The sequence below is a fragment of the Anabrus simplex genome, chromosome 1 (assembly GCF_040414725.1).
Source record: "Anabrus simplex isolate iqAnaSimp1 chromosome 1, ASM4041472v1, whole genome shotgun sequence".
Lineage (NCBI taxonomy): Eukaryota > Metazoa > Arthropoda > Insecta > Orthoptera > Tettigoniidae > Anabrus > Anabrus simplex.
This window is the reverse complement of record NC_090265.1, coordinates 1739245589-1739256221: the sequence shown is the minus strand read 5'-3', so window position 1 is coordinate 1739256221 and position 10633 is coordinate 1739245589. Positions and strand designations below refer to the sequence as shown.

General features: G+C 41.2%; 1 protein-coding gene across 1 annotated transcript in view; it reads right to left on the bottom strand.

Annotated features, from left to right (window-relative positions):
• Nucleotides 1-869: 869 nt before the first annotated feature.
• The window catches only part of RfC4 (replication factor C subunit RfC4), a 92153-nt gene continuing 82389 nt past the window's right edge, over nucleotides 870-10633 (bottom strand). The window contains exon 8 of the mRNA XM_067155099.2: nucleotides 870-2245. Coding sequence (XP_067011200.1) covers nucleotides 2066-2245 — 180 coding nt within the window. The 3' untranslated portion in view covers nucleotides 870-2065. The remainder of the gene's footprint in view (nucleotides 2246-10633) is intronic.

The window sequence follows — 10633 nt, the reverse complement described above, 5'->3', positions numbered from 1 at the left end:
TACCTCTGCTGACTTATGGCTGGGAAACCTGAACACTGAACAAATTTACAAAAGGGAAACTTAGGACAGCGCAGAGAGGCATGGAAAGGTCAGTGCTAGGTTTTCAAGGAAAGATAAGAGCAGATGACATCAGATCAGTCACTAAAGTTAATGACATTGTTGAGAGAATAGCCACCTTAAAATGGCAATGGGCTGAACATATTGCTCAAAGGGAAGATGACAGGTGAATGAAGCTAGTGTTAGAATGGAGTCCAAGAGTTCATTAAAGGCCAAGAGGAAGACCGCCAGACAGATGGGACAAAGACATCAAGAGAACAGCTGGTGCTACCTGGCAGAGAACTGCTTGAGACCGTTCCACCTGGAGAGTTCTGCTAAAGACTTACCTGAGTTCACGACTTAGAGGCCACATAATGTAATGATAGAATTGGCTGATGATGAAGATGATGATCGGCTGTGAAAAGAGAAACATTTTGTTACATCTTCCAGCCTTCCACCTTAGCAACACAGAATTGGTGTTCTTTCCTGCAAACTGCACGAGTCATCTTCAGCCTTTGGACTCTGGCATCACTGCCGCCACTAAAGCGAAGTATCAGAAGATGCTTGTTTAACATACTATTGCTCAAACAGATGCCAGGAAACAGGATCCTAAACTAGACATCTTATAGGTAGTTTATTAAATCGAAGACTTTCAGAATTACAGTATTTTAAACCTAATTAAACTGCAAAGAGAGCCTTCTACAGTACATACTAACCATAATTTATGATGGTACTATTAAGTTCTATAACAATACACTCACTGACAAAAAAGTTAAGCAGCTAGGAGGGGAGGAAATGAAAAGAAACTTCACGTGTTGAGAAGGTATGTGATTTTATTTCAGTGATTACAAAATCATGTGAAACGTACAAGAAAGTTGGCAGTATGAGCTCTATTGGTCCCTTGTTAGTATGGTGTTGCACCCCCTCGGGCCTGGATGCATGCACTGATTTGGTTAGGAAAGGTGTCATACAGGTGCTGCATCCTCTCCTAAGGCAAGTTGATCCAAAACAGTTGTAACTGTCCCTCGATATCCTGGATACTGGCACTGGGACAGAGTTGACATCCAAGCTGGTCCACACAGGTTCTATAGGGAACAGATAGGGGGGTCTTGGTGGCCAAGGGAGTACCTCAACATCATGCAGACAGTTCATAGATACACGTGCCGTGTGTGGACAAGTGTTGTCCTATTGAAAGATGGTACCAGACTACTATCTCATGAGATGAGAGGTAACACATGAGGACGTAGGATGTCCTTGGCATACAAGTGAGGCCTCAGCCTTCTTGAATCACTACCAGAAGTGACTTGAAGTCATACCTGATGGCTGCCCACACCATGACGCCATGAGTAACACCAGTGCGCGTCTCTCCAGAACACTGGCAGAATATACCCTCTCCCCTTGGAGCTGTCATTCGCAAACAATGGTTATCTGAGGTGCAGAAATGAGATTAACCACTAAAACTTATGCAATGCTACTCATCAGCAATTCAGGCTTTCCAGGTATGGTACCACTCCAAACGCACCTGTATGTGTTGTAGTGTTAATTGCAACCTATGCATAGGATGGTGATTCAGTAGTCCAGCAGCTGCTAGTCTCCGACCAATTGTGCAGGATGAACAGGGTGTTGTAGTGTGTCCATTATTTGGATCCGGACAGCAGGCACAGATGCAAAGGGGCTACATTGTGCTTAGCAATCCTCCCTTGGTGTGGTCAGACTTGGTCGACCAGAACCTTGACGCATGTGGTTTCCTTTAACAGCTCCTTTCTTCAGTCAACGTGTTAAGTGTACTATGTTCTGTTAAGACAAACAACACATTACCGTACACTCATGCTAAGCCACTACTCACAATGGCTGCAACAGGCATGATTCTCAAAGGTACTCTGTGATTTGGTTATACTGATGGTTACTATTTATAATGTACAGGAACAGCCATGGCTGGAAATTAAAAGATGAATAAAAAAGAAATGTTTTTATTTTCAATTTCACCACACAACATTCACTCACACATTCATACCCATCCTCCTTCCCCTCAATCAGTCCCATTCTTCTCCACTTCCATCTGATCATCTTTAGCTTTTTCTTCATCTTTGGTTCTTGATACTTCTTTGTCTTTTGGTTCTGACTTCAAACAGAGGCGTCCCAATAATCCAGTCAGCTGGAGAAGAGAGCCAATGCCATCCACTACTCTCAAATGAGTAATGCCAATTTCCTAAAACGAAAGGGCAAATATTCACTTGATATTTATTCTGTTATCATTCAATATTCTCCAGTGTCACCAGACACTTGGTTAATAGAAAACATTTACCAGCAAAACTTTAAATTACACTTCATTACATACAATTCCTCATTTCAAATATTGAACTTCGAACACATTTCTAAAATGAGTACAGGCAGAATGTATGCAAACAATAAAAACACTATTACGAGAGCAGGTTGAAAAGTTTTTTAATTTGCTAGTGGCTTTATGTCGCACCGACATAGATAGGTCTTACGGCAACGATGGGATAGGAAAGGCCTAGGAATTGGAAGGAAGCGACCGTGGCCTTAATTAAGGTACAGCCCCAGCATTTGCCTGGTGTGAAAATGGGAAATCACGGAAAACCATCTTCAGGGCTGCCGACAGTGGGATTCGAACCCACTATCTCCCGGATGCAAGCTCACAGCCGCGTGCCCCTGACCGCACGGCCAACTCGCCCGGTACCCAGCGTTTTCCTGGTGTGAAAATGGGAAACCACGGAAAACCATGTTCTGGGCTGCCGACAGTGGGATTCGAACCCACTATCTCCCGGATGCAAGCTCACAGCTGTGCACCCCTAAACGCACGAACAACTCAACCGGCAGCGTGAAATGTTACAGAGGGAAATGGATCAATAAGGATGTGATAAGGTGTTTAAAAGAAAGAGTCTTGCTGGTGGCAGAAAAATGCATTTACAGACATGCCAACTTTCAAAAGTAAAAAAAAAATCAGGAGGAATTTGGCAGCGAACTGCACATCACTGATGGCAGAACAAGTACTAATTCATTATAATTCAATACATTAACAACTCTATTTGGCCTATATATATTTCATTATTTATATCATCATCATCATCATCATCATCATCATCATCGTTTCCCGACTCCAGTTTCCCGGGTGTGGTGTACAAGCGCTCGCCATCTCCTTCTGTCTTCATACATCTTCTGATCCAGTACATCCTCCCATTTGTATCCTCTCTCCTCCACATCTGATCTTATAGTCTCTATCCAACGTTTTCTTGGTCTTCCCTGTGGTCTTCTTCCCACGAGATTAAGGTCGAAATATTTTCTGGCAGGTCTTTCCCTGTTCATTCTCATTACGTGCCCATACCACTGAAGTCTGCGTTTCTTTATGACACTGATAACAGGAACCTCAATACCAGCTACTTTCTTATTCACTTCATTTCTGATCTTGTCCTTTCTGGTTGTGAATACTAAATACTGCACACTCCTGAACTTTAGGAACATGTGACTTCTCATCCTTCAACATGCTGAACACATTAAGACTAATTGTTGTTCAACACACCCGTAGCTGACTTAGCCCTTTTCAGAAACTCAGAACTAAATTATTGCTCAAAGCACTTGCCATGCCGAACTGATTTTAAGGTTGAAAGTGTCTCCAAAGTTTGTTCAGACAGCAATTCCAGTGTATGGGACCCTCACCAGGATTACCTGATTCAAGATCTGGAAAAACTCCAAAGAAAAGCAGCTCGATTTGTTCTGGGTGATTTCCGACAAAAGAGTAGCATTACAAAAATGTTGCAATGTTTGGGGTGGGAACAATTGAGAAAGAAGAAGAAGAAGAGTGGTATGTTCCGAGCTGTCAGCAGAGAGATGGCATGGAATGACATTAGTAGACGAATAAGTTTGAATGGCATTTATAAAAGTACAAATGATCACAATATGAAGATAAAGTTGGAATTCAAGAGGACAAACTGGGGCAGATATTCATTTATAGGAAGGGGAGTTAGGGATTGGAATAAGTTACCAAGGGAGATGTTCAATAAATTTCCAATTTCTTTGAAATCATTTAGGAAAAGGCTAGGAAAGCAACAGATAGGGAATCTGCCACCTGGGCGACTGCCCTAAATGCAGATCAGCGTTGATTGATTGATTGAACTGTGTTTTTGTCTTTGTGACTCTGGTAACAATCCTTTCACATTCTGCACAGCTATGTGGAATTAATAAAATAGCAAGCATCATCTCAGAGAGTCTGCCATATTTAAGTACACCATCAGCTGATTTAATCTGACCTACCAATGCCCACTGAACATCAATTCTTCCTTTTGCCAGGTCTGTTTCTTCGAGCTGGAAGTTACAGAATTGGGAGTGCAGAACATCTGTTTCTTTGTCTAAATGTTCCATTTCACTAGTCAAAATGTTCAGAAACTTGTTAATGAAAAATTTAAGGCTAGAAAATGATGCCTTACTTATAGCAGAAATATTTGCAACTTCTGCATTAATTAAAACTTCGTCTTTGAACGGAAATTTGTGTACCATGTTGTCACATGATGAAGAGAAACACTTTCTAACAGACTTAAAGAAAATGCCCTTTTCCTTAGACTTCAAAGTGTTCACCATAACAAACGCAGAGTTCCCTATCATCAGATCACAATCATCCTTTTGATTTGCTGGAGTATGATAATCTACATCAAGGAGAGAGGAGGAGCTTTTAATAACTTGTGGTTTCACAAACCTTGCCATCAAATTCTTCAAAAGTTCCTCCAAAATTTACTTCAATAAGTGGATGTGTGGCATACTTGACTGAAGAGCTACGTTTGGATTCTCAAAGATATCCATAAAACTTGAGAGAAAAAGACAAAAAGATTTATGTAACCTGATGAAAGGAACATGAACAGTCATTCTTCACGTGACGAAGCATGGCTCTTAGTGTCATCGGTAGTTTAATTCTTCTTGGGTGAAACTGATGACTGGTGTTTTCTTTTCAACTGAGGAGTGTGGTGAAATGTTATGACAAAGCTTCACCTTTTCAGACCAACAAGACACATCTGCACTTAAACTGTGCTTAGGAATTTTTGTAAGTCTTCACAAAGTTCCCATCTGAGAATCCTTACTCACAATTTCGCTCCTGAATAAAGTAACCAAAGGGTCCCACTACAGCAAAATCCTATCTAAACACCTTCTTAGTGATCATCGAGTAGGCACATGCTTCAGAATTTTCCTGGTCTGTGTGTTGCGTAAAGTCTGAAATTCTCTGAACTTTTCTTTCCTCTTTGCACTTCTTTCTAGATAATAAATATATCAATTATATTTTCATCTACATTTACAGGCAAGCACATCACACAATTCGCTGCAGCCTACGATGATTGTTACTATTTTCCTGCCTCGAACATCCTACCACACCCTTCTCTAATCCTAACGTTACTAGGCTAGGCAGTTTTTTAATGGAATGCAGAATTCCTGATAAGTTGAAAGCAAAAGATTGGCAATGTTAGCTCCAGTAGCATCCCCTTCTAAATTAGGCACAGAGAGTAGACACCTCTGAATTTCATTGAGTTCAGGCCTAAAAGATGTTACAGCAATAGGATATATTTTCAAATCTCTTTTATTGCTACCATAAGTAGCAACAGAAAAATACATTCACTTGCAAATATGATACAATTTTCGCCCTTTCTTCCATGCACATTTCTATCATGGTAGCCGCTGTTTTAGTTTTAGTTCTAGCGATTTCTGAATCAGGAAACATTTTGCAAAACAAAGGCTCTGCGTGGTCGGCACAATTTACAGACAAGTTATGTTCCACGATAAATGACGTAAATAAAGCCTCGGCATTCATCACAGGATTTACATCTTTGTTCTTATATGAAAAGTTCAGTTTCTGGCTCCTTTTTACACAATGGACACTCTCCTTATGTTTTTGTTTTTTTTTCATTTGCACATGTTTGAGTATATCGCACTTCCCGCCATGAGCAAATGAAAAATCACACCTACATATAGCACAGAATGTGAACGTTGGTCCCTTCCTGGATTCACTAAAACATGGAAACTCTTCCCTGTAAGCGCTTTTAAACACTGCAATCGTATTTCTTTTTTGACATTTTGGTCAAAACAAATATTAAGACATACAACCAAGAAGCACTACTCAGTGACGTAACACGAGCACTTGTGCAGGTCCTGCCCCAGGTAGACGTCCATGGCGTGCTACTTCTGAGGTCAGGTTACTCTCTTGCGACTTCCACTTCCTATTATTAAGCAATTTGAGTATTTAACTGTATTATAGTAGACCAAAGAGGATCAGCGAGCTCGATAGATGCAGTCGCGGCCAGTATCCAGTAATCGGGAGATAGTGGGTTCGAGCCCCACTGTCGGCAGCCCTGAAGATGGTTTTCCGTGGTTTCCCATTTTCACACCAGGCAAATGTCGGGGCTGTACCTTAATTAAGGCCACGGCCGCTTCCTTCCACTTCCTAGGCCTTTCCTATCCCATCGTCGCCAAAAGACCTATCTGTGCCGGTGCGACATAAAACAAATAGCAAAGAGGAGCAGATGACTGGCCACCGTGCCCCATACTGCTATCCGGTTGTGATTATTAGAACGATAATCGACCAGTCACTCAGCCATATATCGAGGAAATGCACGGGAGTTTAAAATAATACGTACCGGGCGAGTTGGCCGTGCGCGTAGAAGCGTGCGGCTGTGAGCTTGCATCCGGGAGATAGTAGGTTCGAAGGTTCGAATCCCACTATCGGCAGCCCTGAAGATGGTTTTCCGTGGTTTCCCATTTTCACACCAGGCAAATGCTGGGGTTGTACCTTAATTAAGGCCACGGCCGATTCCTTCCAACTCCTAGGCCTTTCCTATCCCATCGTCACCATAAGACCTATCTGTGTCGGTGCGACGTAACGCAACTAGCAAAAAAAAAAAATACGAAAATCACTGAAACTGCTCTGAAAATTGGGGGATCGGTCCCGGCAATCGGGAGATCAGAAAGAACGATGAAAAATCGGGAGTTTCCTGCTTAAATTGGGAAAGTTGGCATGTATGTATATATGTATATATATATTCTAGAAACATTTTTCATGATTCAACTTTCTTCCTCTAACATTTAAACATTGGAATATGCATTAATATTTAGAATAACCACAATTACAGTACCTGAAATTATTTTTAGTAACATATTAGATAATTCACTTAGAGAGATATGTTAAAACACTTGCATTATTAGTAGCACAAAATAATAAAAGAAATGTGTATCTAGTGAATATTAATGTAATAAAGGTGCAAGAAATCTTCGGATAATGATTACGGATGTAGAGGATTAAGGAAATGTGCTCAAATTCATGATTATGCAGTTTGTATCTAAGTACAGCACAAACTCAAGACCGAACTAATCAAGCCCAAAGATATTTTAAACATTTTATTTTATTGTTTCCTTGACATATAAAGCTGCTATAAACAATGCTTACCAAAATCATGGAATGTGAAAAATTAGAAAAATTATATCCTGAAAGGCTTGAAGATTGTCATCGGCTTTAACTCGTTTCCAAGTAATTAACTTCTTCCAATAAATTCACTTCTGTCTGTGGATGTACTTTTGATGGTTGAACAGACAAATTCTAGCAAGGAACAAGCGTTCACACAGACTGCACAGAATTGTTGCATGGAGTTTTGGTGCTTCCCTCCTGGCCTCTTCAAATCTGCGTCGTTTCCCTTCAAACAGATTGACAGCAGCAGGAATGATCCAGCACCAAATTGTACGGTCTTGAACAAGCGTGTCCCAGGTTTGTGGAGTGAGACCTGTCATCTTCATAGTGTGTTAAAGCTGGTCCTTGTAGCGAGCCTCATGGGGTCTCCACGAGGTCTGGTGCCGGAAAAAAAATTCGCCATACAGGATTTGGCGTGGAAATCTGGTGTCACTCATTGGACGGACATGGCCAATCCATCTCAGCTGATGACCAATGATGGACGATTTTATGCTCTTGGCATGTGCTTTCTCAAGAACAGAAATGTTGGTGACATGGTCTTCCCTTTTGATCCTAAGAATGGATCAAAGTTTTTGTTGGTGGAAAAGCTCAAGCTTTTTCAAGTCACGTCGATAAAGGGTCCAAGTTTCACAACCATACAGCAATGTCGTGATGACAACAGCGCGGTACACTATGAGTTTCGTCTTCACGGTCAGGTCTTTATTCCTGAACACCCGGTGTGGTAGTCTTCCAAATGCTGCATGGGCAGCACCAATTCCCTTCTTCACATCCTGCTCACAGCTACAGCTTACAGATAGGATATTACCCAAGTACGAAAAGTGGCCTACCTGCTCAGGTGGAGTATCGGAGATGGAGATGATGAAATGTGGAAGGGTTGTGCCAGGACCTTGGTATTTTGAACGTTAATGGTGAGACCAAAACAATAGGGAACATGCATGATCCGGGGTTTTAATTAAAAATATGCTAATCTGATACAAAATTGCATGCAGAATTCAAAAATGTGATCAGAATGTACAAATAATAACTCCAAACATGATAAAAATCTACGAAAATGTCATGTCACGCAAGTATGCGATCTCATTGGCCTGACGTCATCGTACAGGTTGACTGAATTAGCAGACGAAATAACACGTAGTGTGCTGTGAGAAGCAGGATACACTTCGCGTATTTCTACTTTACGTTAGTGTCTAGTATGGTTAAATTCGAGGTCTATACATTGGATAATAATCTGAGTGGTATATTTTAGACTTAAAATGAATCCTGCGCAGACAGTGAGGCAGAAAACTTATAAATGGTGTAGAGTTCCGATGTGCAATAGCACATCGCATACCATCCCAAACAAATTGTTTATAAACGTTCCAAAGACGCTAAAACTAGGGAGAAATGGATTTTGGCGAGCTGGAGAAATGCTGGTGATATATCGGAAAAGTCTACAGTTTATTTTTTGAAAATTTTAACGTAAGATGCATTTGTTTGAATTTTCAAATCACTTTTCCATGTCAGCTGTTCTAGTGGTAAAACTTTAAATTTTAATGTATGATGCTTTATTTAAATGCTTCAATTACATCTTGGAATATGAAAGTAATAAACGGTGCATTAAATAATGCTGATTATTAAAGTATTCTCCAAACCTAACCTATGTTTTGGGTGATCCATGTCAAGATAATAAATCAAAGGGGTTATGAACCATTTTGACAGCTCTAATTCTACCAATATATCTTGGCATGGGACAGTTATGTATGTCTTTATTGAAGAGCTTAATTGGTAAAAACAAAGAATAGGCGTGTACATCATGAAAGGAAACGACGTGAATTTAACAAATGTATAACTCTACACAAAACCAATGCTTGTCTGTTGGAGTCTTATAAGTTAACAATGCTCAATTATAATAATTATCATAATATTAATGAAATAAATAACATAATTGCACACAGGTGAAAATAGTGATGTAGGTGTTTAAAATATAATCCAACTTAGCCTAAGTTTTAGGTTATACAAGCCAAGTCAATAAACCGAAGGGTAAAAAAACCGCGCGAGTTGGCCGTGCGGTTAGGAGCGCGCAGCTGCGAGCTCGCATCCGGGAGATAGTGGGTTTTGAACCCCACTGCCGGCAGCCCTGAAGATGGTTATCCGTGGTTTCCCATTTTCACACCAGGCAAATGCTGAGGCTGTACCTAAGGCCACGGCCGCTTTGTTCCCATTCCTAGGCCTTTCCTGTCCCATCGTCGCCATTATGTGACGGTGTGACGTAAAGCAAACAGCAAAAAAAAAATTAAAGTCACAGCACCCATAGACATTCTTGTATTGAGTGACTAAAATGTCACCAGGACACTTTTCTTTCCTGATATGCTCAGCTTGTTAAAAGCCAAATGTAATTAATGTTACTGGCTTCACGCCCCGCTAACTACTTCTACGATTTTCGGAGACGCCGATGTGCAGGAATTTAGTCCTGCAGGAGTTATTTTACGTGCCAGTAAATCTACCGACACGAGGCTGACGTATTTGAGCACCTTCAACTACCACCGGACTGAACCAGGATCGAACCTACCAAGTTGGGGTCAGAAGGCCAGCACCTCAACAGTCTGAACCACTCAGCCCGACTTGTGAAAACTAGATGAAGTCATATTTACCTTTACCATGTTTAACTTTTTCCCTCCACAAAGATATTTAATTCTCTTTCATGGGCCCCGGAAGTGGGTAGGTCAATTGTCCCAACCATAAACATATATTTTTTGGGGAATGATAGATTATAGCCCTATAATACTATGATCTTTCTTTATTTCCTTCTTTCTTTCTTTTTTAATCAGTTTATCCTTCAGGGTTGGTTTTCTCTCGGACTCAGCGAGGGCTTTCACCTCTACCACTTCAAGGGCAGTGTCCTGGAACGTGAGACTTTGAGTATGGTGATGAAACTGGTGAGGAGGGCCATTACCTCGCCCAGGAGGCCTCATCTGTTATGCTCAACAGGGGCCTTGTTGGAGGATGGGAGGATCGGAAGGGATAGACAAGGAAGAGGGAAGGAAACGGCCGTGGCCTTAGGTGCCTGGAGGAGAAGTAGGAAAATACGAAAAACCACTTTGAGGATGGCTGAGGTGGGATTCGAAACCCTTCTACTCAGCTGACCTCCCGAGGCTGAGT